Below are 27,562 nucleotides of genomic sequence, written 5' to 3'. Positions count from 1 at the left end.
TCATTGTGATCTGACTGTCGAATCTGCCTCCCAGACTCCACCCACATCTTTCTCCTGCACCCTCTTCGCCGCCTCCAGCACTATAACAAAGCGTGCGATCTGACAGTCTGCCACGAGAGGGCGCATTCGCCGGTTCCAGCCCGGACTTGCGCCTGCGCAATATGGGGCCTGAGCCGGGTGGCCCGCTGGAATGGCAACAGAGAGCCCCGCCCCAGGCTACGGATACGCGTCAGAGGTGCTTGCTGAGCTCGGCGGCTAGAGGGGGCGACGGAAGAGGGGACGCACGGCCTCTAGCCCTTCCTCGTCCTCCCCTTCCGGGTCCGGAGGATGTTCTTCCAAACAGGGAGGAGAACCAGCGTGGAGGCAGGGGACTGGACACAATGCCCTGCTTCCCACTCTCCCCATCATTTATATCATTTCTCCGACTTGAAACATTTCCATTTTTCCCCACCCCCACGACGTTTGGGGGCACCAGCCTGAGGACCTAAGTGTACCCAGAATCTTACCCCCCTTTTATCGGTGAACTTCAGTCTTCAGAGGGGTTCCTTGAGCCTCGTGGCCGCCCAAAGCTATCAATCATGAGTCTGAGAATGCCAGAGACCATCCCTGGCCAAACTTTTTAGCTTAGAGGAGGAGAAACACAGAAGGAGAGGGACTGTCTGAGGCTTCACAGCGCAGTATTCCGCACAGCTAGATTGCTGGACTTGGAGCTTACAGCCCTTCCCTTTCTGTAAAGTGGGGTCAATATGGATCCGAAGCAAAAGTGCTTTGTAAACTGTAAAGCTCTGGAGAGAGTAAGGGGTCTTTTATTTATAACTGACAGTGCAAGGCAATAGCTGACCAGGGCCAGCCCACTGGCACAGCCCAAGAGCTGGGAGAGGTCAGACTTAGAAGCTACCACTCAGTGATAGAGGATTAGGAAATAAAAGAAAGAAAATCTCACTCTTTTACCAAGGACCTGCCAACATGGGCCACGTTCGCACCAAAACCTTGAAGAAGGCGGCCTGGGTCATCAATGAGAAATAATACGTTCCTGAGCAACGAATTCTGCACCAACAAGTGTGTGTGCGAGGAGATGGCCATTATTCCCAGCAAGAAGCTTCACAAGGAGAAAGCAGGCTATGTCACACATCTGATGAAGTAGTTTCAGAGAGGCCCAGTGAGAAGTGTCTCCATTAAGCTGCAAGAGGAGAGAGAGAGGAGAGAGAATTATGTGCCTGAGGTCTCAGCCCTGGATCAGGAGATCATTGAAGTAGATCCTGACACTAAGGAAATGCTGAAGCTCTTGAACTTTGGCAATCTGTCCAACCTGCAGGTCACTCAGCCCACAGTTGGGATGAATTTCAAAACACCATGGAGCCAGTTGACTCTGCTGTGCTGTAATATTTTCACCCTAAACCTTGGGACCAAAAAAAAGGAAAAAAAGAAAGAAACAAAGACTCAGACTTTTTTTGCAGATGGTATGATTATTTATATAGAAAACCCAAGAGATTCCATAGGCATGTTGTCAGAGCTATTAAGAGAGATCAGCAAGGTTGCTGGACAAAGTTTAACATCCAAATACAAATAAAATACAAAATTCAGCAGTGTTTCAATACACAAGCAATAATTTATTAGAAACTGTAATATCTTTTTAAAAACAAATCATTCACAATAAAATTAAAATTGTACAGAACCCAGAAAAATATTAGAAAAGATATTTGAAGATATTTGTGAAGAAAAACTATACGCTATAAAACCATAAAAACTATAGGCTAAAAAAAGAATAAATTGAGAGATGGAGAGATGTATTAAGTTTAGGGATGAGAAGGCTCAATGTCACTAAGACAGTTCTCTCCATAAAAATATGTCGATTCAAGGCAAGTCCGCTGAATATTCCAAAAGGATTTTTCAAAGAGCTAGGCAAAATGATTCTAAAATTCATATGGGAGAGCAGAGGACCAAGAACAGACTAGACAATTCTGAAACGAAGACTTATTTGAAAGCGATAGTAATTAAAACAATGTGGTTCTGGTGCTGGGCTAGACAAAGAGATCAATAAAATAGAGTGCCCAGAAACAGATCCAAGCATATGTGGGAATGTGATTTATGATGGCAGTGGCATTGCAACTTAATGAGAGAGAATAGGCAACTCAATAAAAAGTGTTGTGACAGTTGACTTTTCATCCATAAATATTAATTCCAGATGGATTAGAGACCTAAAAGTGAGAAACAAAACTTTAAAATAATTAGAAGAAAATGTAGGAGATCTCAGAGTAGGAAAAGATTTCTTAGATGAGAGACACAACTCACAAAAGATTAATTTCATTACATTACCAAAAAAAAAAAAAGAAGCTTTCTTCTATGAAAATGACATTATAAACAAAGTTAAAAGACAAGCAACAGCCTAGGTGATAATATCGGCAGCACATAAAGCAGATAAAAAGTTAGTATCCAGGATATATAAAGACCTCCTACAAATCAATAAAGCAAGCACAGAACTTTTGAGTGCCACCCCAAATGGCAGTCTTTCCCTTATTCCTTGCTAACAGAATCCTGATTCAAAAGTCAGGGGTCTAGGCTTTGGGTGAGGGTGGGCCTTCCCCATCCCCATCAGGTGAACAGTGATTGGTCTAAATAGAGCATGATAATACAGTTCCTCTGGTCAACGATTAGTTTAGGTGTGGACATGTATGCAGTTCTGTCCACTGAGACCAGAAGGAAGAGCTCCTGTGGGCCTCTAGGAAAACGACACTGAGAAGAAAGCATCCACTTTCTTCTGCCTCTGGACACTGTTGTCTGCATGAGACACCCGGATCTGAGGCAGCCATCATGGACCATGGGGGGACCAGTCTAGGAAGCAAACCAACATGACGAGGAGGGTCTTATAGAAAGATGGAAAGAACCTCTTCCTTGATGTCATAGTTGAGTCTCTAAATGAACCAAACCTAGGACTCCTTGTTATGTGAGATAACAAAATTCCCTTTTTTGCTTAAACCACTTCTAGTTGGGCTTTCGGTAACTTGTATCAACAGCTGCACTGGAGAGCAAAGGATGTGGACGTAAGCAATTTGCCTGGAGGAAACCCAGATGGCCAATAAGCATGATAAGATGCTCTACCTCAGAGGCAGGGAATGCAGATTCAAATGAGATACCACTTCACACCCATCAGATTGGCAAAAATAGAAAGTCTAACAAGAGCAGATGTTGGCAAGGATGTGGTCAGATAGGACATCTTGTACAAATGCTGGTGGCGAAAGCATAAACTGGCTTAGAGAGCAGCTTGGCAGTACTAGTCTAGGTGACAGGGTGCCTGCAACCCTGGCTTCCTGCTCCGAGCTGTACACTCCAGAAATTGGTTAGACAAGCACAAGGGTGTTCATCGCAGCCCTGCTTATAACAGCAAAACATAGAAACAACTAAGAGGCCCATCAGTAGAGGAACTGATAAGTTGTGGCTTATTCATATGATGAAATAGTAAACAGAAGTTAATATGAATGAACCAAAGCCACATGTATTAATGTGGCTCCATCGTGGAAAACACCTCAAGTGAAAAAAAGACACAAAATGATACACACAGCATGATGGTCGTTATATACATTTTAATAATACAGAAAGCATTACCATATGCTGCTTTATGTATACTTAAATGTGTAGGGAAAATATGAAAATATGGGCTAGACTTAAAAGGTAAGGAAATTCTGACATATGTTACAACGTGGGTGAATCTTGAGGACATTATGCTATTCGAAATAAGCTAGTCACAAAAGGACCAATACGGTGTGATTCCATTTATATGCCGTACCTAGAGTAGTCAAATTCATAGAGGCAGGAAGTAGAATGGTGGTTGCCAGGGCCTCAGGGGTGGGGGCCTGGGGAGTTATTGCTTAGTGGGTAGAGAGTTTCAGTTTGGAAAGATGAAAAAGTTCTGGAGATGGATAATGGTGATGGTTGCATAACAATGCAAGTGTACTTAATGCCAATGAACTGTACACTTAAAATGGTTAAAATAGTAAATTTTATGTTATGTATATCTGACAATTAAAAATGGTAATTTAAGAATTATGGGCTAGGGACTTCCCTGGCGGCGCAGTGGTTAAGAATCCACCTGCCAATGCAGGGCACACGGGTTTGAGCCCTGGTCCGGGAAGATCCCACATGCCGCGGAGCAACTAAGCCCGCGTGCCACAACTACTGAAGCCCGCGCGCCTAGAGCCGGTGCTCTGCAACAAGAGAAGCCATTGCAGTGAGAAGCCTGCGCGTGGCAATGAGAAGCCCGTGCACCGCAATGGTAGACCCTGCTCGCCACAACTAGAGAAAGCCTGCGTGCAGCAACGAAGACCCAACGCAGCCAAAATATTAATGAATTAACTAGTTAATTAATTTAAAAAATTATGGGCTATAAAGGATGCATTCCAAATTTGTGAGAGTGGGTAGGTTGGGCAACAGGACTGGGGAGAAAGAAAAAGGGTCTGGAACCTGGGCCCCTGCATTGGGAGTGTGGAGTCTTAACCCCTGGAGCACCAGGGAAGTCTCTGATAGCATTTATAAATTCTGTTTGTTATGTGATTCTCTGAACTTTTCTTTTTTTTTGGCCCCTACCAGGGATTGAACCTGAGCCCATGGCAGTGATAACACCAAGTCCTAACCACTGGACTGCCATGGAATTCCCTGAACTTTTCTTATTTTTAAAGAAACTTTTCAAACTGAAAGTAAAAAAGTAAGTGTAAATTCTTTTTCTTTTTTTTTTTTCCTCTCAGAAAGAAGAGTTCTCTAAAGTAGAACTGCCCTGAAGTGGCAAGATTTGTCACCCAACCCTCACCCTCAAGGCCAGCTGAAGTGCAAAGGATTGAGTGTGGAGCCTGAAAGCTGGCTTTGCAGACAGTACCTAGGCCAGGCACATGCAGCCTGGCCGAGCCCAGTGGAACCAGTTGGGAGGGGAGCTGGCAGGGCCAGGATTCTCTATCCTTTGACCCTGGGCAGGTGAGGCAAAGGCTGGTGGGAAGGTGACTCAGAGCCAGTCTCTTCCCCAGGCATCCACCGCAGATCCAGAGAGGAGAGGAAAAATAGAAACCAACATCAAAACACAGGAATGTGTAATAATAGCAGTTGGAGCAGGCAGGAGAGAGTTCTTCGAATCTGCTGATGACAAAATAATATTGCTCAATCTTTCCAGTTATTTCTTTTTCTTTGACCTCCCTGCATATCTCTGGAGCTCCGACGGCTATGGCTGTCTGCTTTGCAAAATACATATTTACAAACCCTCTAAGCCTAGCTAAATATAGGCTTTCTTTTAAAGCAACTGATGATCTGGAGAAATCTTTCCTCTGTCCTAACCTTTCCCTGCCCCCAACACACACACACTCACAGACACACACAGACACACACAGACACACACACACACACACACACACACACACACACACACACACACACACACACACACACACACACACACACACCCTGACTCTTCCTTCTTGGTCTCCTTCCTGAATCTCCAAGAGGTATCTGAACTTTCCAAGTGACACTAGAATGAAGCGTGGAGGGTGAATGAAAGAAAGCGGGGCAGAGCAGGGGGACCCAGGCAAGCCAGTCTCCCAGCTGTGGGAGGACCCCAAGGGGCACTCTTTCTGCAGGGGCACTGGGGGACTTGAGACGCTAAGAGGCAGGAATGAAAAACACTTTTGGAGGTAGAGAAGGAAGGTCACCTTCACTCCAGGGATGATCCCAAAAGCTTTGGAGGAGCTGCAGGCAGAATTTCAGAATTTCAGAATATATATATTTCAGAATTTCATATAATAGACCTTAAAAGGAAACAAGAGGCCCTATAGGCCAATGAAGACACACGTGGAGATGCAAATACCGATGCCCACTTTCAGTCATACCTCCTCACGCATGTACACGTGTGCACACACACCCATACATGTTCAGATATACATGTAATCAATAACAGCCAACACACCAAGCTCCTACTTTGTGCCAGGAGCTGTTCTAAATGTATTTAATTCTCACAACACTATGAGGTTGGTCTATTATCTCCATTTTACACATGAAGAAATTTGTTGAAGTCCCTTAACTGGGCAGTGGCAGGTTGGAGATTCTAACAAAGATGGTCTGGCTGCAAAGCCCATGTTCTGCTCTGTTCCAGAACTGGGAACAACCAGGATCGCCTATGCTCAGGAGACACACTCAGACATTCAAATTTGAGCAAGTTGAGGCAATTGGGGCTTAGGGAGTGGAGACGGCTAGCCCAAGGTCACTCAGCAAATGGGTGGAGCTAGGGCTCAGTTCAGACCTTGTGAACCTTGGTCTCTTTCCTCCAAAACTGGTAAGTCACTTCCCACTTCAAGTCTCAGCCTTCCTCATTCCCCCTGGGAAGGGGTCAGCCAAGGGCCGCTAAAGGCCCTTCAACACTGACATGCTGGATTTGAGCTCTCCTGTATATAAAACATGTACACATAGGCAAGCCTTTCCAGCATCCTTGGATTAGCTCAAGTCCCTGGCAGAGGAGGACAGATGAAGCAGAGTGATTGGGGCAGGGGCCACTGGCTCATTACAAAACGACCAAAGAGTGGGCTCTAGGCCAGTCTTTGCTCAGATGACCCTAGCCACGGAAACACCACTTTCTGAGGCTGAGTCTCAAGGCCCCAGGCCTGGGAAGAGAAGGCACCCTTGGCACCCAGCCAGGATGTGAGCCCAGGGTGCTAAGAGCTTGGGATTTATCACAAATCAGGTCTCTCCCTGCCTTCATCACCTTCATCACCTGTCTTTGCAGTTAACACCTGGTGTTTAAAACTATCAAGCCTCAAAGAACAGTCTCAGAGGGCCCCCATCAGATTTGAGGGTAGGTGGGAAAACAGGGAGGGGCTTTATCTGGAGAATAAAGATTACCTCTCCCTATAGAAGCCTCCAGGCTTTTTAGCAAGAACTGGGAAAGGCACACACCCTATTTTCTGTGTTCCATCCACTTTCACCTCAGTTTACCCTTTCAGAGCACAGAGAGGCTAAGGAATTTGGCCAGCGTCACACAGCTAGTAATTGGTGGAGCCAGGATTTGAACTCTGGCAGCCTGGCTCCTGCACCAGCTTTGGGAACCACTCTATTCCAGGTCAGAGGTAAGGAAGGAACTTCCATTCAAAGACCATCAGGCAACTCCACAAAGGAAAAAGGAGAGAGAAAGAATGGCTAAATTACCCTGGGAGATAAGTAAGGATCTGAGGATCACAGCCTGAGGAATGAAAATTAGGCTCAAACCCTTCAGTTTGGGCGTAACCCTCCCCAAAGTAACCGCCCTCCTCACCCTCCCAGCAGGTGTGATTACTGCCTCGGCAGGCAGGGACTGGGTGGAGAAGATAACAGCCATTCCCCACTCCTCTCACAGGCCAGCCGGCCTGGCGCCTGACCCCAGGGAAGGAGTGAGATGCTAAAGCACTCATTGCTCCATAAAAGCTTCCTCAGGAATACTGGCAGGGGGTGTCGCCCAGGAAATAATGATCCCACTCGTTAGCCTCAGTCCTCTGAGCTCTGGGCTGGCTCCAACTGTCCTGCATCTCAAAGGTTTCACTCTTGGAAGTCTCAGGACAAGGGGGACACAAGCATCCCAATTCTAGTCCACTCCAAGCTGCTGCTGGAGATGTTGTTGGGGGTCGAGGTGGGGAGCGTCCACTGGGCCTGACTTGGTTCCCAGCTCCTCCTCCCATCCTTTAGAAGCTGGCTTCCCCACCTGGCCAGAAGCATGGGCACAGACCCCTTGGGCTGGGACCAGTTAGAATGACTCACCAAAGGGTGTGGGAGATTCTGGGCGGAACACCCAGGGGCCCGTGCCCTCCCTCAATCCACACAAGAGCTTCTGAGGACACCACCCAACCCCCCAACTAGGTGAGACTTCTGTCTCACCCAACTTCCATAGTGAGGTTGAGCGGGGGGCGCGGGGTGGGGGCCGCTGTGGGTGGGGTGGTTCAAGTCCCAGACTTGAGCTTGGAAACCCAAGTCCCAAAGCCCCTGCTCAGAACCCAAATCTTCCCTCTCCGTTAGCCTCAGGATTGCCAGCCTCAAGATGCAGTCCTGTGGTTCCTGGCCCCTCCCTGTCCCAATATTCAGGGTTCCCAGGCGGCTTCCCACACCCCATCCCCCACGCTCTTTTGCACGTGCTAACCAGTTTATATCCCACAAAACCCACACACATCCCAACAGTGGAGAGGTGAGAGGATTCCTTTCGACAGCCCTTCTAGGCAAGGGCAGCGGGTAGTGGGAGATTGGGGAGAAGAGGAAGAGGATGGAAGGGTAGAGGGCGGGGGAGGAGGCAGAGGCTGCAGGAAGGCCGGAGATGCAGGAAGCAGCTGGGAGTGGGGGGAGGCTTTGTGCCTGAGTTGTTCTCTGGGTCCTAGGGTCCACAATGTTCATCATTTTCTGGGAACTGTGGAGTGAAGCCGTGCATCTGGATCTGTCATGGTCTAGGGGGTGGACCTTCACTCCCAGGCCCTGGCATCTGGGGAAGGGTAGAGGGCAACCCCAGGCACCTTGTTGTGTATGTGGGGGTTGGGGGGAGCATCAAAACAGCTGCCAGGACAGGGAACGTATAGGTCACTGCCATCCTTCCCCCTCCCTTCCTACACACACTTGCACACAGTGGCCAGAATCCTTTAGATTAGAGATACAAGCTAGAGCTCTCACTGGTGAAACTCTGGCCCCAGTCCTCCAGAATTCCTCCTCCAAAACTCCTTCTTCCTGTTTGAGAGGCAGGAGTGCTCTAGTAAGGTCATGAAGACAGGCATACCACCCCTTCTTTTCCAGCCTGGGTGCAGGGCAGGCAGGTGACAGGACACCCTCTTCAGAATTCCAGAAGGCAAAAGCCAGCTTCGGACTGCCACCTGGGTGATGAGGACCATCTCCTTTCTCTCTTCCCCTTCCTCCTCCACCATAAGGCCAGCAACACTGGGCCAAGGTTTCACGCCTTAAAGGGTGCAAAATGTTCCCTATGGGAAATTGTTAAAATGCAGATTCCAGGGCAATCTGAATTTTTTAAATTTTCAAAGTGAACTATACTAGGGAGCTCCAAGGACCTTGAAGGAAATGATCCTTTGCCCCTCCCCACTATTCTCCCTCCACACCTCGGGTAGAGGAGGGCCACACTGAGACCACAGTGGTTGGATTGCCAACTCCCAATATTTAGTGGGAGTACGGTTATGTGGGTTGTGAAAAGCCACAGTCAGAGGTTGGGATGGAAGGGTTGAAGTGGACAAGCCAGCGACTGGGGTCAGTGGAAGGCTGTGGCGAGGCACGGGCAGGGGAGGGGAATACAATCGCGTGGAGGGGAAGGGGAGGGCTCACAGGCTCCGGCCCCGGAAATCCGATCCCTTTAGGACCCAGAGGTGCCAGTCCCCAGCGGCGGCTGCGAGAAGGGCAGCCGCTTGGTCTCCGGCAGCCGCCGCTCGGGCAGAGCCAGAGAAAGACCGAGGCTCGGGGCGCGGGGGGGAGGGAGGGAGGGAGGGTAGTGCAGCGGCGGAGCGGCCCGGGCCGGCCGAGCAGCCATGGGCGCCCTGGTGCCGGGCCCCCCAAGGGCCAAGGCCCCCGGCCGGGGTTGGGGGTGCCGGGGCTACCAGCCCCGCTGACACCGCCTCGGACGATGTGAGCCGGCGCCTCCGCTTCTGCTTCGCGGGCAGGGCTCGCAGTCCCAGCGGCCCCGGCCGCCGCTTTTCTAATTTGGGTGGGGGCGACCGTTCCAGGCCGCTCGGTCTTTGGTAGAGGGTCTGGCTGTCTTTGGCAGCTTGATTGGGGGAGGCGACCCACACAGGGCTCTCGGAGATTTTTTTTCCTTTTTTTTTTTTTTTTTTTTTTAAAGCGAGGCTAACTGTTTTGGGCAGCTTGGTTTTGGGGGGAGGCTAAAAAAGGCCTTTCGGGGTCCCTTTTCTCTGGGGGAGGGGGCGGTGGTCCCGACTTGGCCAGCCGCCTGTTGGAAGGGGGGAGCGGGAAGCGTGGGGATGAGAACCCGGCTCCCCCCACTATGATGAAGACGGAGCCGCGGGGGCCCGGGGGTCCCCTCCGGAGCGCTTCCCCGCACCGCAGCGCCTACGAGGCGGGCATCCAGGCTTTGAAGCCGCCCGACGCGCCCGGGCCAGACGAGGCACCCAAGGCGGCCCACCACAAGAAATATGGCTCCAACGTCCACCGCATCAAAAGTATGTTCCTGCAGATGGGCACGACGGCGGGCGCGCCGGGCGAGGCGGGCGGCGGCACGGGCCCCACTGAGGCCTTGCGGGCGCCCGAGCGCGGCGTGCGCCTGTCGCTGCCGCGGGCCAGCAGCCTAAACGAGAACGTGGACCATAGTGCCCTGCTGAAGCTGGGCACCAGCGTGTCGGAGCGCGTGAGCCGCTTCGACTCCAAGCCCGCGCCCTCCGCGCAGCCCGCGCCGCCGCCGCACCCGCCGTCCCGGCTGCAGGAGACGCGGAAGCTGTTCGAACGGAGCGTCCCAGCGGCCGCGGGCGGCGACAAGGAGGCCGCGGCGCGGCGGCTGCTGAGGCAGGAGCGCGCCGGCCTGCAGGACCGGAAGCTGGACGTCGTGGTGCGCTTCAACGGCAGCACCGAGGCGCTGGACAAGCTGGACGCCGACGCCGTGTCGCCGACGGTCAGTCAGCTCAGCGCCGTCTTTGAGAAGGCCGACTCGAGGACCGGCCTCCACCGCGGGCCGGGGCTGCCCAGGGCCGCGGCCGCCGGGGCGCCCCAGGTCAACTCGAAGCTGGTCAGCAAGCGATCACGGGTGTTTCAGCCGCCCCCGCCGCCGCCCGCCCCGTCGGGGGATGCCCCAACCGAGAAGGAGCGCGGCCCCGGAGGGCAGCAGCCCCCGCAGCACCGAGTGGCCCCCGCCCGGCCGCCCCCCAAGCCTCGGGAGGTGCGCAAGATAAAGCCGGTGGAGGTGGAGGAGAGCGGGGAGTCGGAGGCCGAGGCGGCGCCCGCGGAGGTGATCCAGGCGGAGGTGACGGTCCACGCGGCCCTGGAGAATGGCAGCGCCTTGGCAACCACCGCCAGCCCCGCGCCCGAGGAGCAGAAGGCCCAGGCGGCCCCCGAGGAGGAGGCGGCGACCGTGGCGGCGCCTGAAAGAGGGGTGGGCAATGGCCGGGCCCCGGACGTGGCCCCCGAGGAGGTGGACGAGTCCAAGAAGGAGGATTTCTCGGAGGCGGACTTGGTGGACGTGAGCGCCTACAGTGGGCTGGGGGAGGACTCTGGGGGCAGTGCCCTGGAGGAGGACGACGAAGAAGACGAGGAGGAGGGTGAGCCCCCCTACGAGCCCGAGTCGGGGTGCGTGGAGATCCCGGGGCTTTCGGAAGAAGAGGACCCGGCCCCGAGCCGGAAGATACATTTCAGCACGGCGCCCATCCAAGTAAGTGAACCCCGCTCCCCGCCCCCGCGCCGCCCCTGCCACGTGCACGCAGTCGCCCCCGCCTCGCCAGCCAGCCGGGTTTGGCAGGCTGAGTCAAGCCCTGTCACCCAGCCCCCTTCCCAGAAGTTACCACCCTAAGGGGGGCGTGGGGGACTTCCAGCTGTTTGTCAGAGGGGGAAGATTTTTAGGCCTGAGCCGGGGTGGCCTGCCCTGACCTGCCCTCAGGTTCCTGTGCCCGCTGCCCCGCCCAGCCCTGGGGCTCACCTGCCCTGCCCGGGTCCTGGGACACCTGCTTTCCCTTCCTTTCCCAGACCTTCGTCCTCCAGAGGCTGCCAGAGGCGTGGGCTTGGGTGGTGGGAAGGTGTGTCTGTGTATGTGTGTGTGCCTGTGTATCTGTGTCCTCAGGAGAGCCTCCCCACTTTGGTCCTTACTCCACTTTGGGCTGGAGGGGCCTGGGGAGCTTAGAAACACCCCTGCTTTCCCCCTGCACCAGAGCTGCATAGGGGGTTGGAGGAGCCGGGGAAGTTCCCAAAAGGAAGATGCAGTGGCCTGCAGCCCTTCCTCCAAAATGTCTGTAGCCCTCACCCCAACTTTACAGAACTGAAAGAGGGAAGCAGGTCTGTGAGGTTGAGCTGAGCTGGGGCCATGTGACTCGGGCCCTGTTCCCTGGGGTCTGTGCTGGGCCAGCTCCTGAGGTGGGGGTACAGGGTTCCACAGGGAGCAGGCACTTTCTGTGTTTTTTGAGGAGGCTAGGCCTTCCGAAGGGTATGGAGAAGAAGGGAGGGGGTGAGGCTGGGAAACCTCCAGGTGCCTGGCAGCAGCCTCCCGCTTTTGCTCTTGGCCTTGGCAGGACCCAAGCGCTCTTGCCTCATTCTCTGGGTGCCCTGAAAGAGGGATGGGAGCTGCCTCTTTTTGGGGGACTCAGCTGCGCACACACACACACCCCCACTATTGGTGATTGGTTTGTGGGTTGTGCCAGTGCCCTGAGATCCTCAGGAGAATGTGGATGGTGAGATCCCTGGGAGAATTAAGAACCACAGCCCTCCTACTACCACAGCCTTTCCTACTACCCTCCATTCTCGGCTGACACATTCAGCCTAAAGGCTCTTTCTCACCACCCCAGGCTCAGCTGTGCCCAACTCCAAGTCTGCTTCATGGGGGTGTCCAGGCCAAGGAAAGTCCAGCCTTTACCCCTCACCAGTCAAACCCTCATCTGTTTGACTGAAGTTTCCATAACTACTCCTGGACACTGAAGCTGCCCAAGTTTCCTCTCACCTGCCCCAGCATCTTAACCTCTGTTCCTCTCCCACCTCCACGGCAGGGGGCCTGAAAAGTGCTACTCCCCGCCTGGGGCAGCCCCTTCCCCCAGGCTGTGACCTCACAAGCCCTTTCCCCTCCCCTCTCCTCTTCTGAAGGTGCTGGTATCCTGGAGGGAGAGAATTGAAGATTATGGGGTGTTTCTTGGGACACTGAGAACAGAGGTGGGGACCTCTGAGGTGGTCAGGACCTCCCCCCTCCCCCACCACCGGTAGTTCTCTGAGCTGTCTGATCCCCTCAGGTGGAGTTTGGTCTTTCAGTCCTGGGCCTCTGACTGTCTATATTTGACACCTTACCCTGATTTTTGGGTAAAAAATAGCACATGATTTGGAACAGTGCTCTCTGACTCCCTGGTGACTGTTGCTCGCCTGTGGTGTGTGGTGCCGCCTTTGTGTGTCTGACTTTTGACCTTACTGGGAATTTCCTCCTCCCCCCACCCAGTTTTTCCCTGTCTTTGCCGCGCCCCCTGCATTGATACTAAGTCCAGGTCTTGTGCCCCTTGGATGACCCAATTGTTGTCTTTATGGAGGCTTCTGCTGAGGACAGAGAGCTCAATTTCAGATTGTCACCTGGCGAGGGGGGACTGGGTCCAGGGCCCTGAGATAGGCTGGGCACATGGTGGTGGGCAGTGGTGAGTGGTGGTCTGGGACCTCTGAGCCTGAGGCCTGGGTTTCCTGCAGGGGGCAGGATTTGATAGGCTGAGAAAAGAGGGGAGGGCAAAGCCCAGGACAGGCTGTGAGGGTGTTATGGAGGTCACTGTGTGTGTGGGGTGTGTGTGTGTGTGTGTGTGTGTGAGGGTGTGTGTGTGTGTGTGTGTGTGTGTGTGTGTGTGTGTGTGTGAGGGTGTTATGGACACTTAGGTTGATGGACACTTAGGTTGCTTCCTGGCTATTGTCTGTTGTCTGCTATTAGCTACTGGCTATTAGCAGCTATTGTCTGCTAATAGCTATTGGCTATTGTCTGCTACGAACACTGGGGTGCGTGTATCTTTTCGTATTACAGTTTGTGTGTGTGTGTGTGTGTGTGTGTGAGGGTGTGTGTGTGTGTGTGTGTGTGTGTGTGTGTGTGTGTGTGTGTGTGTGTGTGAGGGTGTTATGGAGGTCACTGGGGGGGGGCAGGTTTGGTTGACCCAGGCCACCACATAGACTGAGGGATGAAGGGACCATCTCTGCTGGAGTAGAGGGTGAGGGTCAAAGGCACTCAGATACAAAAGGGGGCCAAAGCCAGTTTGCCGGGTCTAGGCACACACCAGCCCCTGCCCCGGGGCTTGGGGCATATGTGCAAAGGGGACAAAGTCTCAGTGACCCACCCACCAGTCTCATCCCGCCCTGTCACAGGCTAACCCCCATGACCTTGGGCAGCGGACCTGGCATCTTGCACTATGTGTGGATGAGGTAGCCCATCCCTCCCAGGAGATTGGGGCTGCTGGCCAGATGTCGGGGGCAGTCCAACTACTGCACAATCGACAAGGAGCTTTTAAGGGTTTGCGCTCAACTTTCTCTGATGCTGTGAAGTTGAGGGCAGTGAGTTAAGTGACCACATGGACTCCTCCAGCTAGGAGCCCCCTTGTGGGAGTGGTGGGGCTTCGGGGGGGTGACACCAAACCAAGGCTGGGACACAAGAGTGCCGCTGCCAGCCTGGGTGCCCGTGGAGCCTGCTCTTGGAGGAGTGGGGCCCTGGCAGGGGCCTTGGGGGAGACGGTGCCCCACTCCAGCTGCTCAGGCCTCAGGCCCAGCCATCTGATAGAGCTGCTGCCACCCTTCGTCGCCCCCGCTTGGCTCCAAATGGTGCCAGCCTGTCGCTGCAGGCAGTGAAGCAAGAACACGTCATGGTACCCCAAATGGTGCTCATTAACCTCCCACCAGGGGCACCCTGCCTGGGCCCAGAATTAGGTACTCCTGCAGAGCCCTTGTCCTACCTTCTCTGTTCTTTGGAGGAGGGTCAGGCTGGGGAATTTCCCTTTCTGCTGAGAGACAGCAGAGGGGCACAGGGGACAATAAGGCCGGGTTCGCTGTGGACAGTGTCAGAGGCTGCCACCTTCCTGCTCTCCTTGCTTTCTGCAGGGCACTGGGCTCAGGACCTCTGCCCAGGCCTCCTAGTGCCCTGGGGATAAGGGGTGTACCTCAGAGAGCTGAGGTTCTAGAGGGAGACTGAGGCCTGGCTGTGCAGGCAAGGCTATAGGGGCTCCTCTGGCCTGCCCTTTCTCCATGGGGGTAGAGGTGGTCCTTCCTGCCTCCCTCCTCCACCCTGGCCTCCACTTCAGGTTCAGGTCAGCTGGGTCCTGGGTGCCCCTCTGCCTCTTTCTACCCCTCTCTCTCCTCCCTTCCCCCTCCCTGCGTCTCCACTCCCGCCCGCCCCTCCCCAAATCTGGCATCCTCCAGCATCTCCTTCACTCTTTCTCCTCTTCTCCTCTTCCCCTCTTCTACTCAACCTATTCCTTCCTCTCTCCTGCCGTCTGTGTCCGTGTCCACCCTCGCCTCTGTCTGGGACAGGGGCTGTCTGTCGATCTCTCTCTGATCTGGGGACCTGGGTTCCTGAGTGTGACAGTTTCTCCGGCATTGACCTTCCTTTCCTACTCCAGTTGGCCACGCTCATGTGGTTGGAGCTGCAGGGGAGTAATGGTGTGGATGGGGCAAGGCTGGGTCCCTTTCTCTCTTGCCGCACAGTTCCAGAACTAGAAGGGCCCCCACTCTGAGCTGGGGTCATTGTGGGCTGGGGGAGGCCTCATCTCGGGGGAGATGTCTGGGGGTGGGAGAGGCCTGTGGCGGGAGGGGAGCGCGGTGGGTGGCGCAGCCTGCCCTTTGGGCCTCCTCTCACCGGTTTAGCACTTGCCCTCCTGTGGGCTCCTCTGACAGGCGGCCTCCTCCCCAGGTGTTCAGCACCTACTCCAACGAGGACTACGATCGTCGCAACGAGGACGTGGATCCCATGGCAGCCTCTGCTGAGTACGAGCTGGAGAAGCGGGTGGAGAGGTTGGAGCTGTTCCCTGTGGAGCTGGAGAAGGGTGAGCCAGGCCTCCTGGGCCTCCTCCTCCCTTGTGCCAGCTTCCGCCCTGGACCCTTAGGCGCTTCCACAGAGGTGTTCTGCTTCTACCTCTAACTGGGCCTCTGTCAGTGCCCCACAGCCCCACAGACTCAGCCCAGCCCAAGCTCCTACCACCACCACCCCCTGTCATGCTGCACTATGTGCTCCTGAAGTCATCAGACCCCCCCGGGAGCACTGTGGGCTGGGTCCTGGGCTGTGTGGGCCAAGCCTTGATGGGAGAGTGACGGTGGAAGTGGGGGGCAGGCATGGGTGGAATGGTCACACCTAACTATGTTCTTATGTACAGTGAGGGGGCCGGGCAAAGAAGGGAGGGGCCGCTATAACAGCATTTAACAGGAAACCTGACCAGATTTGGGGGGATCCCCAAGGAAGTGATGCTTGAGTTGAGCTCTGAAGAGGAGATCAGGGGAGCGTGTGGGAGAGAGGAGAGACTTGGTGGATTCAGAGGGTGGGGGAAGAAGGGTGTGCAAACCAGGCCTTGTAGACCACTTTTTTCTAAGATGGACCGGAAGTTTTGCAAGGCCTGGGAAAGGTATTCTAGAGAGACCACACCAGTCTGTGCTGTGGGGTGAAGGGTTATAAGTGGATGGAGAGGGGCCACTGTGGTGTGGACAAGATGATGGCCATGCAGGAAGTGGATGAACTTGAGAGATTCTTGGAAGGTGGGATCGGCAAGATTCGGTGGTTACTTGGCTTCCACAGAGGCTACGAGGGGGCGGGAGGAATCCAGGTGGCTCCCAGGCCCCGTGAAGGAGTGGCAGACAGGAAAAGCCTGTTTGTGGGGGAAGATCATGAGTTTGGATGTCAGAAGCCCGTTAGACAGGCGGGGGCAGCTGTGGAGAGAGGAGTGGGTCAAGGGGGAGACAAAAGCAGGAGGTCTTGAATTATAAAGGCTGTGAGCAGGGGTGAGACTGCTTAGGCGGGGGGAAGGTCATCCCCATCGTGGCTCCCTCACTGGTCTGTGGCCACCACACACCTGCGTCTGCATACAGATAGTGCCCCTCAGCACGCCCTGCTGCCCGTCTGTTCTTTGGATGGGGCAGAGGGCAGGCGGTGACCCGAGAGCATCCTAGTTGGCTTGGCAGAGACGAGGTGGACAGAACCATGTCCCTTCCCCAGGTGTGGGACATCCCCACATGGAGACTGCTTCTTGAGGTGAGGCCATACCTCAGTGTGAGGGTAGGGGATGGGGAGTCTCTCACTCTGTCCCCTGCAAGCCCCAGGCTGGAGCTCCTCACCCCACCCCCCTACCTGCTTCTCATCACCCTCTGCTTCACAGATTCCGAGGGCCTGGGCATCAGCATCATTGGCATGGGGGCCGGGGCTGACATGGGCCTGGAGAAGCTGGGCATCTTTGTTAAGACTGTGACTGAAGGCGGTGCGGCCCATCGGGACGGCAGGTACCGCCTCCCCTTCCCTGATCAGCCATCATCTATGGGGCGGGCGGCGGGGCGGGGGGGGGCAGGCCACTACCTGTGTGGGGCTCAGATGTTCGTGGAGCACTACTGTGCCAGGTGCTGGTCCAGGCCCTGGGGGTACAGTGAACAGAACAGACGGAGCACTCGCCCTCATGGCACTTGCATGCTAGGAGGCTATGTGTAGGTGTTGTGTGTCCTGGTTTTGAGTGTGTGTTGGGCCATGGTGAGGAGAGCACGGGTGTGGAGGCTCTGTCCTAGTCGGGCACCTGTGAGGTTTTTTTTTTGTTTAGCAAACACTTAGCCTCTGACACTGTTGTAGGGCTGGTGCCAGGCGCTGGGGAGTCAGTGTTGAGGCCTTGCCCTCAGGAAGCATGTAGTGTAGTGAGGCAGGTGGATGAAGAGTGGATACACAGAAAATGGTGAAACAGAGAAAAATACAGGGTGCCACTAAAGCCTAAAACTGGAGGGCTTGACCTCTCTGGGTATCAGGGAAGTCTTCCTGGAGGAAGTGATGTTGGAGTTGAGACCCGAAGCATGAGCAAGAGTTAGCTAGGCTGAGGGAGTGGGGCATGCAAGGCATTCCAGGCAGGGCACCCAAGCAGGCAGGTATGGCTGGAGCTAGAGACCACAAGGGGTCAGGTGTGTGGTGAGGTTGGAAGAGCCAGGGGGGCATGCCAGGGAGGAGGCTGCTTCTTGCCTGTGTGCCTGTGTTTGGCCTCTGAGGCTGGAGGGTGTGAGTTCTGTGGGTCAGAGGGCTCAGGAAGACCCCCTGGAGTTACGGGCAGCCCAGTGACCCCTCTGGAGCCTCCCTACTGTGTGTGGATTGCAGAGGGGGAGTGGGAACAGCTGTAGGGCACCCCTGGGTTATTGTAAATTAAAGGTTGATATCAGGGGTACCTTGTGGTACCTCTAAGCATAGACTCCTCCACGTGACAGAGGTGAGTGGGTGTCCTTGTGAGCACTGGGGTCATGATGCTGGAGGTGGGGTTGCCTCATTCAGGGAGCTTCTGTCTGCTGCAGCCCAGGTGGCATGGCGGGCTGGGGTTGGGGGGGGTCAGAGAAAAGGAAGGAAGGCCATCCCTGCTCTTTCACTTACCCCCTCATTTGAACTTTCCAGAGCCTTTCCCATGGTCTCTTGTTGGCCGGGTGGGGAGTGTGTGTGCATGTGAGAGTGTCCCCACATGGGGCGTGTTGGTGTGAGCTGTTCACAGTAGGCTGTCTCCTCCATTTCTGTGTGGGAGCCCTGCGAGGAGGCCTGGCACTCCGGGGGGAGGTGGGAGTGGAGGAAGGAGGTGGCTGAGGGTCCCTCCCACGCTTTCATCCCCCTCGGCGGCCAGTCTGGACCACCCCCATCTCTCTCCTTGTGTGGAGAACAAGGGCTTCCAGCACCACAGCTGGAGCGTGTTGGGGGCTGTGCACCTGTATGGGGGCAGGGGGTGACCCTGTGGGACTGTGTGAACACAGGTCTCAGGCATTTGGAGGAAATCTGCGGGCTCAGGTCTGCATGGAAATGGATGTATAAGAGGGCTGTGTGTTACGTGTGTGCTGCAGGCCCTTGCTGGTGTGCGTGGCCGTGATGAGCTCTGTGGATGTCACACTGGTCTGCCGAGTGTGGTGGAGGAGGGGAAGTGGCTTGTGATTGTCATGGCAAGTGTGCTTGCCACCATTCCTGGTCCTGGATGCCTGTGTCTGGTGTGCTTGCCTGGGTCTCACTGCCCATGGGCCTGGCTGATACCTGGTCCTCCGGCCTCATGCATCTTACGCAGGTAGACAAAGTACCAGGTCCCTGTGGGGACTGAGCCTCCAGGTGCTGATGGGAGGGGGGCCATGTCTACCCCAGCTCCACAGTTCGCCTCGTGACACCCCCCTAACCAGTGTCACCTCCCTTAGGATCCAGGTGAATGATCTCCTGGTGGAAGTGGATGGAACAAGTCTGGTGGGAGTGACCCAGAGCTTTGCAGCCTCCGTGCTCCGGAACACCAAGGGCCGTGTGCGGTGAGGCCCGGGAGGGTGGGGGCAGTGGGCAACAGGAGCAGACAGGAGGCTCAGCCCTCATCTGGCCACTTTGCCCAGCTGCCCACACCTAGTTAAGACTCTGGGTGGCCCAATTTACAGAGAAGCTTTCACCACCTCCCTGCCAGAAGGAACTGCTGTGTGCATATCCCCTGCCCAGTCTGCCTTCACATCTCTGGCCCCTGACTGCTGCTAGCCACCAGCACTCAGGCTTCAAGGCCCGTTGTCCGCCATGCCTCCAAACTGGCCTCTTGGGCTTATTCTCCTTTCTCCCTGCCTGTCCTGACTCATTCATTGAAGATCCAAGACATGCGAGGAGAATGCCATCCAAGTTGCAGTTTATCCCTCCCTCCCCTCTAGCCTGGTGATTCCTGTGAAGACTCTCCTCCCTGGGTCTGTCAATTAAAGGGGTTGGGTTAGAAGCTCCCTATGTTCCTCTCTGGCATAACATTCAAGGACCACTCCCTGCCCCCTCCAAGAGGGGCACTGCCCCCAGGAAAGGGTGGTAGAGAAACAGGATGTGGGTGGCCACGGAGAGGAGGGGCTGGTGCCTGGAAGTTCCACTATTTCCTCTCCATCCTAATCTCTAGTTGCCATCATCCCGCCCCTTCCTGAAGCTCAGGGGCTTGGAGTGCACACCAGACACCCATCTACAGCCCCAGGGTCAACTTCACCAATCCCCTGCCTCGTTTTCTCCCGTGTGGTGGGGGAAGAGCTCCTACGCTGGCACCTCCCGAACTCCTGTCCCCTGCAGCCTAGCCTGAAGTTTGGCTGACATCTCCCCTCCCCACAAACTGGCCAGAAGGGCTAGTGGGCCTCTGCTTCTCCTGGGAAGGAAACCCAATAAGGGCCCCCTGCTCCCCCATTCATTATTAACACTCTGCAGTCTCTGGACTCAGTTCTTTCATTTCACCTCCCTGGGAGGACCTGGATGTGGAGAGGGGAATACCAGTGGGGAGGATGGTGGCATTTTCCAGCCAAGGACAGAGACAAAGGGAACGATGCTGGTGCCTCTGCAGATTTATGATTGGCCGGGAGCGGCCTGGTGAGCAGAGTGAGGTGGCCCAGCTAATTCAGCAGACCCTGGAACAGGAGCGATGGCAGCGGGAGATGATGGAGCAGAGATACGCCCAGTACGGGGAGGATGACGAGGAGGTAGGGACTCCGCCTGGCTGGCAGCGTCATCGCCCCCTGGTGGCTTGATGGAGTATTATAGCCGTCCTCTGCCTCTGCCACTTTCCAGGCCTTGTGAAGAACCCCAGAGCAACGCTCCTATCCTGGGGGAGCCCCCAATCTGAGGGAGGCGATGCAGACCTTTCCCTTAAAGAACCTCTAGTCTGATGGAAGAGTCACACCCTCTGTCTTCAGAAAGCCTTCCTGGTCCTACAAGAAAAACGTAGTTCCCTCTAAGAGCCCCCATTCTGAGGGGACCTAGTCTGAGGAAGGAGACAGTTCCAGACCTCAGGCGACCCGCTGTGTGAGGGGGAAAGCAGAGGCTGTTTCTTCAGGGCGCTCAGTCTTACAGGGGAATTACCCCTGTCTTCTGGGGACTCTCCAGGCTGTTGGGGGTAGACACAAACCATGCCCCTGGGTGGCCCCCAGTCTGATGAGGGTGGCGTGAACCACACCCCTGGGTGGCCCCCAGTCTGATATGGGCAGATTGCTGCTGGCCTAGGCCCCAGTCCTCAGGGCTGAGGGAGGTTGTGGTGGGCAGGGTGCACAGCCGCCTGTCTCCCTTCGCAGACAGGAGAATACGCCACTGACGAGGATGAGGAGCTGAGCCCCACATTTCCGGGTGGCGAGATGGCCATCGAGGTGTTCGAGCTGGCAGAGAACGAGGATGCCTTGTCCCCTGTGGACATGGAGCCTGAGAAGCTGGTGCACAAGTTCAAGGAGGTGGGCAGAGGGGTCCCTGGGCTGGTGAAAGGCAAGGGCAGGCTGGTATCCAGCCCTGCAGTACTGCCTACCCCAGCCCGAGCTGAGTGTCTGCGCCCCTGCCCCCACAGCTCCAGATCAAGCATGCTGTGACTGAGGCAGAGATCCAGCAGCTGAAAAGAAAGGTAAGAGCGGCGGGGAGTGGGGGCGGGGCTCTGGGGGAACGACCCCTCCACCCTCACACTGCACACGCCGGCCCTTGCCCCCCACCCACAGGTGCGTGCAGAACCAGCCACTCTGAGGTGGGGGAGGGTAGTGTTAAGAGCGCAAGCTCTGGACCCACCTCTCCACCACTCACTTGCTGCTCTGGGTCTCATTCTCCTCACCTGTAAAATGGGTTGATAACAGTGCCAACACCGTAGGATCACTGTGGGATAAAATAGAATAATATGCGTAAAGTCCTTAGTACAGTGTCTGACACATAATAGGTGCTCAGTTAAAAGTTGCGCTATTAGCCGTCAGCACTCTTAACAGCTGAACGTGGATGTCTTCACGTTCACACAGTGCCACACATGTCCTCTACATAAAACCCCAGCGGTAAACCTAAACCATCCAGAGATCCGTGCACCAGCCCCGAACCCAGGCACATGGTACCCACAGACTCACTCACCCAGACACCGAGACACCCACTCAGCTCAGACATAACACGGGGACAACAGACCCATGCTTCACGTGGCAGTATCTCTGTGTCTGTCTGCTGTGTCCGTCCGCTGTGAGACACAAGAAGAGTGTCACAGGACGTGCGCATTCTCACAGAGATGCTGATGCTACCAGATGGTGCACACACGTGACATCTACAAACACACATATGTGCTATGTACAGACACCCACACAAGCACACTGGGTGCCAACACCCTCACAGGCATAGATACACAGACTTCTGATACACAATCTGTACTGGGTCCCCGCTGGGCCTGGACATTAGGAGTCCCAGTTCCCTTGGGGCTTCCAGTGTGGCAGAGAGAGGCAGGGGCACATAGGGACTGTGCAGACATGGTGCACCCGGGTACACACGTGCACTCCCATATGTGGGCTTAGATCAAGACACCTGGAGAGAGGAGAGTTTGAGGCTGAGCCCCAGGGGGAGGGCAGGGTTTAGATGACTGAGGCAGAGGAAAGGCATTCGTGGCAGGGAGACCAGCGTGAGCTTGGAGGCTGGCTTTGGAAGGAGGCCCACAGGCTGTGGCAGCTGTTCCTGTTGGGGAGAAGTGGGAGACAGCTGGACTGCCAGGGTGGGCTATGCTTGCAGTGTCCTGACACCCCGCTAAGGGCTCCAGCGTGGATTCTTCGGCCATGAGGGGGAAGGTCACTGCCGACAAAGTGGGAGGCATGAGGGTGAGCAGGACTTGGAGGCCGGCGAACCAGTTAGAAGCCTGGGTGATGTCCTGGCAGGGATGGGCAGGGCTGCCCAGGGCACAGGCAGAGGGAGTGGATAGGAAGGGTGGATTTGAGTAGTATTTTCTAGGGTGAGGTGACAGGCCATGTTCCTGGTTAGATGCAGAGCATGAAGGGCAGGAACTACTGGGTGCCTTCTAAGTGCTCAGCACCATCTAGTACCTGTGATGGGTAAAAGCAGATTTGATCCTTGCCCTTGTGCGGCTTAGAGTCTGTGCACCGACACTGGTATCATAGAAGCTGACACGGGCTCTGGAGGAGAGGACAGGGCCGCTGAGTTCCTAGAGCCGGCAGAGCCTGATGCAGTCGGGCTGTGTGTGGGCCGCGCTGTCAGAGGGGGATCACGGGAGACTTCTTGGGAAGTGATGCACTAAGCAGAGGGCCTAAGGGTGAGCTAGCGGGAAATGACGAGGCAGTGGGAGGGCAGGTGTGGGCATTCCAGGCACAGGGAACGGCGAGGCAAAGGCCCTGCAGCAAGAGGGAATGTGGCAGGTCTGAGGATGTTCAGGAAGGCCCGTGTGGCTGGGACACAGAGGGCAAGGGGTGTTTGCAGCCAACAAGGTTTGAGGGGCAGGCAGTGGGGCTTGAAGCTGAGCGCTGGGGTGGCAGTGAGATGATGGCACCTTTGGATGGAGGTGGGCTAGTCAGAAAAGGAGGAATAGGCTTGTGTGGGTGGGGGCAGGGTGCCTCTGAGGAGCTGGGAGTGAATTTGGGCTGGAGATGCGGGGCTCAGTACACAGGGGTGGTGAAGGAGGTGAGCAGAGAGAGAACAGAGTCCCCGGGACTGGGCTGTGGGCGCTGGGAGGTCTGCACTGGGGTGGCCAGGGAGCTGGGAGAGGAGCCAGGACTGTTTAGGAAGCCACAGAAGCCAGGGCTGCAGAGAGGGAATAGAAGGCAATGGTGACCCTCACCTGCCCTGTTCCTTTACCTCTACCATCTCACTGCAGCCTCTGTGAGCTTGGCAAGGAAGGAATCACTCCTGCTTTACAGATGGGAGGACTAAGGCTTAAGACAGAAGTGGCCTTACCCCAAGTCACCGAGCTAATCAGCGACGATCCTGGGCCTCCGGCCTTCTAGGAGTGTGGCACGTGTCAGGGCCCCTGGCTGGGAAGGCTGAGGTTGTGGTCCCACCTCCTCCCTCTCCAGCTTTCGGTTTTCAGGCTCAGCCAAGGAGAGTCAGTAGTTGGGGGGCAGTGGGCTCCATATCTGCAGGAATCATCCAAAGACTCTGGCCCCCACCAACCCAGGGCTGTTTCTTCCTCTCAGCTGCAGAGCCTGGAGCAGGAGAAGGGGAGGTGGCGGCTGGAGAAGGCCCAGCTGGAGCAGAGTGTGGAGGAGAACAAGGAGCGCATGGAAAAACTGGAGGGCTACTGGGGCGAGGCCCAGAGCTTGTGCCAGGCTGTGGACGAGCACCTGCGGGAGACCCAGGCCCAGTACCAGGCCCTGGAGCGCAAGTACAGCAAGGCCAAGCGCCTCATCAAGGACTACCAGCAGAAGTACGTGGCTGGGGGCTGGGATTCCCAGGCCTAGGGAGGACTGAGAGGCCTGTGGTGGCGCTCCCTCCCCACCCCAGCCAAGTAGGGAGGCAAGGAGCACAGAAGTTGGAGGGCCCTGTGGTGGGGATGCCTGGGTTTGTAATGACTGGGCGCCAGAGCCAACAAGCCAGGCCCCAGAGGCTTTGGGAGGAGCTGGGACCTTCCGACCTGAGAACAAGGAGCAGGCAGAAGCTGCCCAGGTGGAGCCAAGGACAGGGCTGAGGACCCTGAGACTCTCTGGATGGAAGCTAGACCAGACCCCTTACCCACTGTCTGTCTCCCACTGGTACCCAGGGAGATTGAGTTCCTGAAAAAGGAGACAGCACAGCGCCGGGTTCTAGAGGAGTCAGAGCTGGCGAGGAAGGAGGAGATGGACAAGCTCCTGGACAAGGTAGGCCCAGGGGTGCCCTAGGGGCAGGCAGGAGCAGCAGGTCAGCCCCCCTCTGGCACCCACCCTGTGGATCCTGGAGGGAGAGAGAGGAGTCATGCTGCTGGCTGGGAGCTCAGGGTCATGTCTCCTTCAGGGGGGCTCAAAGGGCAGGGACCATGCCCAGTGCCCAGGCCTGACTCCCTCTCCCCTTTGTTTTTCAGATCTCAGAACTGGAAGGCGGCCTTCTAGGAGTGTGGCACGTGTCAGGGCCCCTGGCTGGGAAGGCTGAGGTTGTGGTCCCACCTCCTCCCTCTCCAGCTTTCGGTTTTCAGGCTCAGCCAAGGAGAGTCAGTAGTTGGGGGGCAGTGGGCTCCATATCTGCAGGAATCATCCAAAGACTCTGGCCCCCACCAACCCAGGGCTGTTTCTTCCTCTCAGCTGCAGAGCCTGGAGCAGGAGAAGGGGAGGTGGCGGCTGGAGAAGGCCCAGCTGGAGCAGAGTGTGGAGGAGAACAAGGAGCGCATGGAAAAACTGGAGGGCTACTGGGGCGAGGCCCAGAGCTTGTGCCAGGCTGTGGACGAGCACCTGCGGGAGACCCAGGCCCAGTACCAGGCCCTGGAGCGCAAGTACAGCAAGGCCAAGCGCCTCATCAAGGACTACCAGCAGAAGTACGTGGCTGGGGGCTGGGATTCCCAGGCCTAGGGAGGACTGAGAGGCCTGTGGTGGCGCTCCCTCCCCACCCCAGCCAAGTAGGGAGGCAAGGAGCACAGAAGTTGGAGGGCCCTGTGGTGGGGATGCCTGGGTTTGTAATGACTGGGCGCCAGAGCCAACAAGCCAGGCCCCAGAGGCTTTGGGAGGAGCTGGGACCTTCCGACCTGAGAACAAGGAGCAGGCAGAAGCTGCCCAGGTGGAGCCAAGGACAGGGCTGAGGACCCTGAGACTCTCTGGATGGAAGCTAGACCAGACCCCTTACCCACTGTCTGTCTCCCACTGGTACCCAGGGAGATTGAGTTCCTGAAAAAGGAGACAGCACAGCGCCGGGTTCTAGAGGAGTCAGAGCTGGCGAGGAAGGAGGAGATGGACAAGCTCCTGGACAAGGTAGGCCCAGGGGTGCCCTAGGGGCAGGCAGGAGCAGCAGGTCAGCCCCCCTCTGGCACCCACCCTGTGGATCCTGGAGGGAGAGAGAGGAGTCATGCTGCTGGCTGGGAGCTCAGGGTCATGTCTCCTTCAGGGGGGCTCAAAGGGCAGGGACCATGCCCAGTGCCCAGGCCTGACTCCCTCTCCCCTTTGTTTTTCAGATCTCAGAACTGGAAGGAAACTTGCAAACACTGAGGAATTCCAATTCTACTTAACAGGAATCATTCCTTGACCGGACAATAATTAATCCCCTCCCATTGTCCTCCCTCCCCTGTCCTCAATACTTCACCCCGCCCCCTACCAGCCTGGGGACAGGTGCCCCGACTCCCCCACCCCTCCACCCCACCTCCCCCAGCTTCAGGGACCAGAGGGCCCATATTACAGGCCCCCTTAAGGTGGCCCAGGCAGACAGGTGGTTGGAAGGATGGCCTCCTTCTAGCCTTTGGGGCTGAGGCACAGAGGCCATGGGATGCCAAGGGCTGGCCTGGGTGGTGGATGGACACGAGGACCTGCAGACCAAACTGCCAGACTTTACAACCTCCAGCCTTTGTCTCTGGACTGGAAAGGGGCTGGGGGCTCTCCCAGCATCTCACCACCTGGAGGCTGCTCCCTGCTCACGGGGCTCCTAGGTGGCCCCTGGGCCTCTTGACTTGAGAGTCTACCTTCTTGACCCTTCCCCGCTCCCCTGTCATTGTGCTGTTCTGTTGCATTCTGACCCTCCTGCTGGGAGGGGTTGCCTCTACACCTCTCCTCCCATCCCTGTCTGCCCTCCCAGGAGGGGTAGAGTCTACCCAGAGCCTGGAGGCTAGGCCTGGCCCTGCACTGATTTCTCATGTATCCTTCGTGAAAAGGGGAGAGTCCAGGACACCTGATGTCCAGCTCCCCCTTTTCTTGGGGCAGCAGCCCTCAATTTCTCCTTGTGCCTCCCCTCCCCCAGGTGCCAAATAGCCATAACCTCTTCCTGGAACGGTTCTGCGGCCTCTTTGGGGACCAGGTTTCCTGGCCAACCCTGGGAATGAGAGGGAGGAGAGGAGGTCAGCTTAGGGGGCCTGGTGTTAGGCAAGGGGAACATTTGTCACTGGAGAGCCAGGCCCTGTCCTGCCCTACGCAGGGCCACACCTGGAAGCCTTGTACTAACATTGCAGAGATTCAGCCTCACCCCACCCACACCCACAGTTTTCCAATGTTTTGACTGGAGGGCAAAATTTTACTACTTTTCATCTTTTTGGAGACCAGGGCTGCCCTGCTGGCAGCCTGCTTTCTAAGTGAAATCGACTCCGTTTCCCCACTTTAACCCCAAATTGGGGCTTGGACCAAGGGAGGTGAGACCCCCCACCCCAGGTCCCCTCCCTTTTCAGATTACATCTCTCATTTTGCCTCTTCCTCATGGCCCTGCCTCAGCCTGGGATTTTGTTCTTTTTTTAAAAAACAACCCTTGTTCCATCCATTTTGGCTTTTCCTCGTCCCCTGTAAATAGACCATGCCATCGATCAGTATTTCTCAGCACCCACTTCCTGCCCCCAGACGTGCGCCTACCCACGAAGGAGCTGGCTGTCTCAGTGCCTGGGCCCATGCACTTCACCTCCTCGGCCTCAGCGGATGGAGGGGGCGGGGCTGGGTGGGCGGGGCCGTGGGGGGTGCTTCTGGTTTCTCCGGCGGGGCCACCTCTGTCCCGCCTTCCACAGGACTGCGTCTCTGTATATAATATATATATGTATGTATTGTTCCCGGTTTTGTACGGACCATGCCCTCTGTCAGGTCGTCCCCATAAAAGCAGCCCCCAGAGCCTTGCTGCCTGGTTTCTTGATTCACAGGAGGGGGTGGGGGGCAGAGATGCCAGTCTGAGCCCAGTGGTCTCCTGCTAGTGCTACCTCTGACCCTGAGGATCTTTATACTGAGAACCCTTGTTCCCGCAAACTCCGTCTGCCATCCCCGCCCCAATCCCTTCGGGGCAGGGCTGGGGTTTCTAGAGCTTTCCTTAGGCTCATGGCTTTCCTCTTTTTCAAGGTCTCTGATGGAATTCAAAGGATGGGTTAGATAT

The 27,562-nt window shown here is 56.0% G+C and overlaps 1 protein-coding gene and 1 pseudogene across 1 annotated transcript; both read left to right on the top strand.

Annotated features, from left to right (window-relative positions):
• Positions 1-823: 823 nt before the first annotated feature.
• LOC129391806 (40S ribosomal protein S17-like) lies at positions 824-7,398 on the top strand (annotated as a pseudogene).
• Positions 7,399-8,018: 620 nt separating this feature from the next.
• Positions 8,019-26,940, top strand: PPP1R9B (protein phosphatase 1 regulatory subunit 9B). The gene is made up of 10 exons (XM_024130449.3): positions 8,019-11,356; positions 15,545-15,677; positions 16,998-17,118; positions 19,027-19,131; positions 20,169-20,304; positions 20,893-21,045; positions 21,156-21,209; positions 23,746-23,975; positions 24,309-24,405; positions 25,683-26,940. Exons 1-10 carry the CDS (start codon positions 9,983-9,985, stop codon positions 25,734-25,736), a joined length of 2,457 nt encoding a protein of 818 aa, XP_023986217.1. The 5' UTR covers positions 8,019-9,982; the 3' UTR covers positions 25,737-26,940.
• The last annotated feature ends 622 nt before the right edge of the window (positions 26,941-27,562 follow it).

The sequence above is a fragment of the Physeter macrocephalus genome, unplaced genomic scaffold (genome assembly GCF_002837175.3).
Source record: "Physeter macrocephalus isolate SW-GA unplaced genomic scaffold, ASM283717v5 random_59, whole genome shotgun sequence".
In the NCBI taxonomy this organism is placed as follows: domain Eukaryota; kingdom Metazoa; phylum Chordata; class Mammalia; order Artiodactyla; family Physeteridae; genus Physeter; species Physeter macrocephalus.
Note: the sequence above shows the minus strand (reverse complement) of the source record. Positions and strands in the feature narration are given on the sequence as shown.

Excerpts from the sequence above, each read along its gene's own strand:
- PPP1R9B (XM_024130449.3), top strand. The coding sequence starts at position 9,983 with ATGATGAAGACGGAGCCGCGGGGGCCCGGGGGTCCCCTCCGGAGCGCT. Across the intron at positions 21,046-21,155 it reads TGGTGCACAAGTTCAAGGAG|CTCCAGATCAAGCATGCTGT; the intron begins GTGGGCAGAGGG and ends CTGCCCCCACAG. Across the intron at positions 21,210-23,745 it reads TCCAGCAGCTGAAAAGAAAG|CTGCAGAGCCTGGAGCAGGA; the intron begins GTAAGAGCGGCG and ends TCTTCCTCTCAG.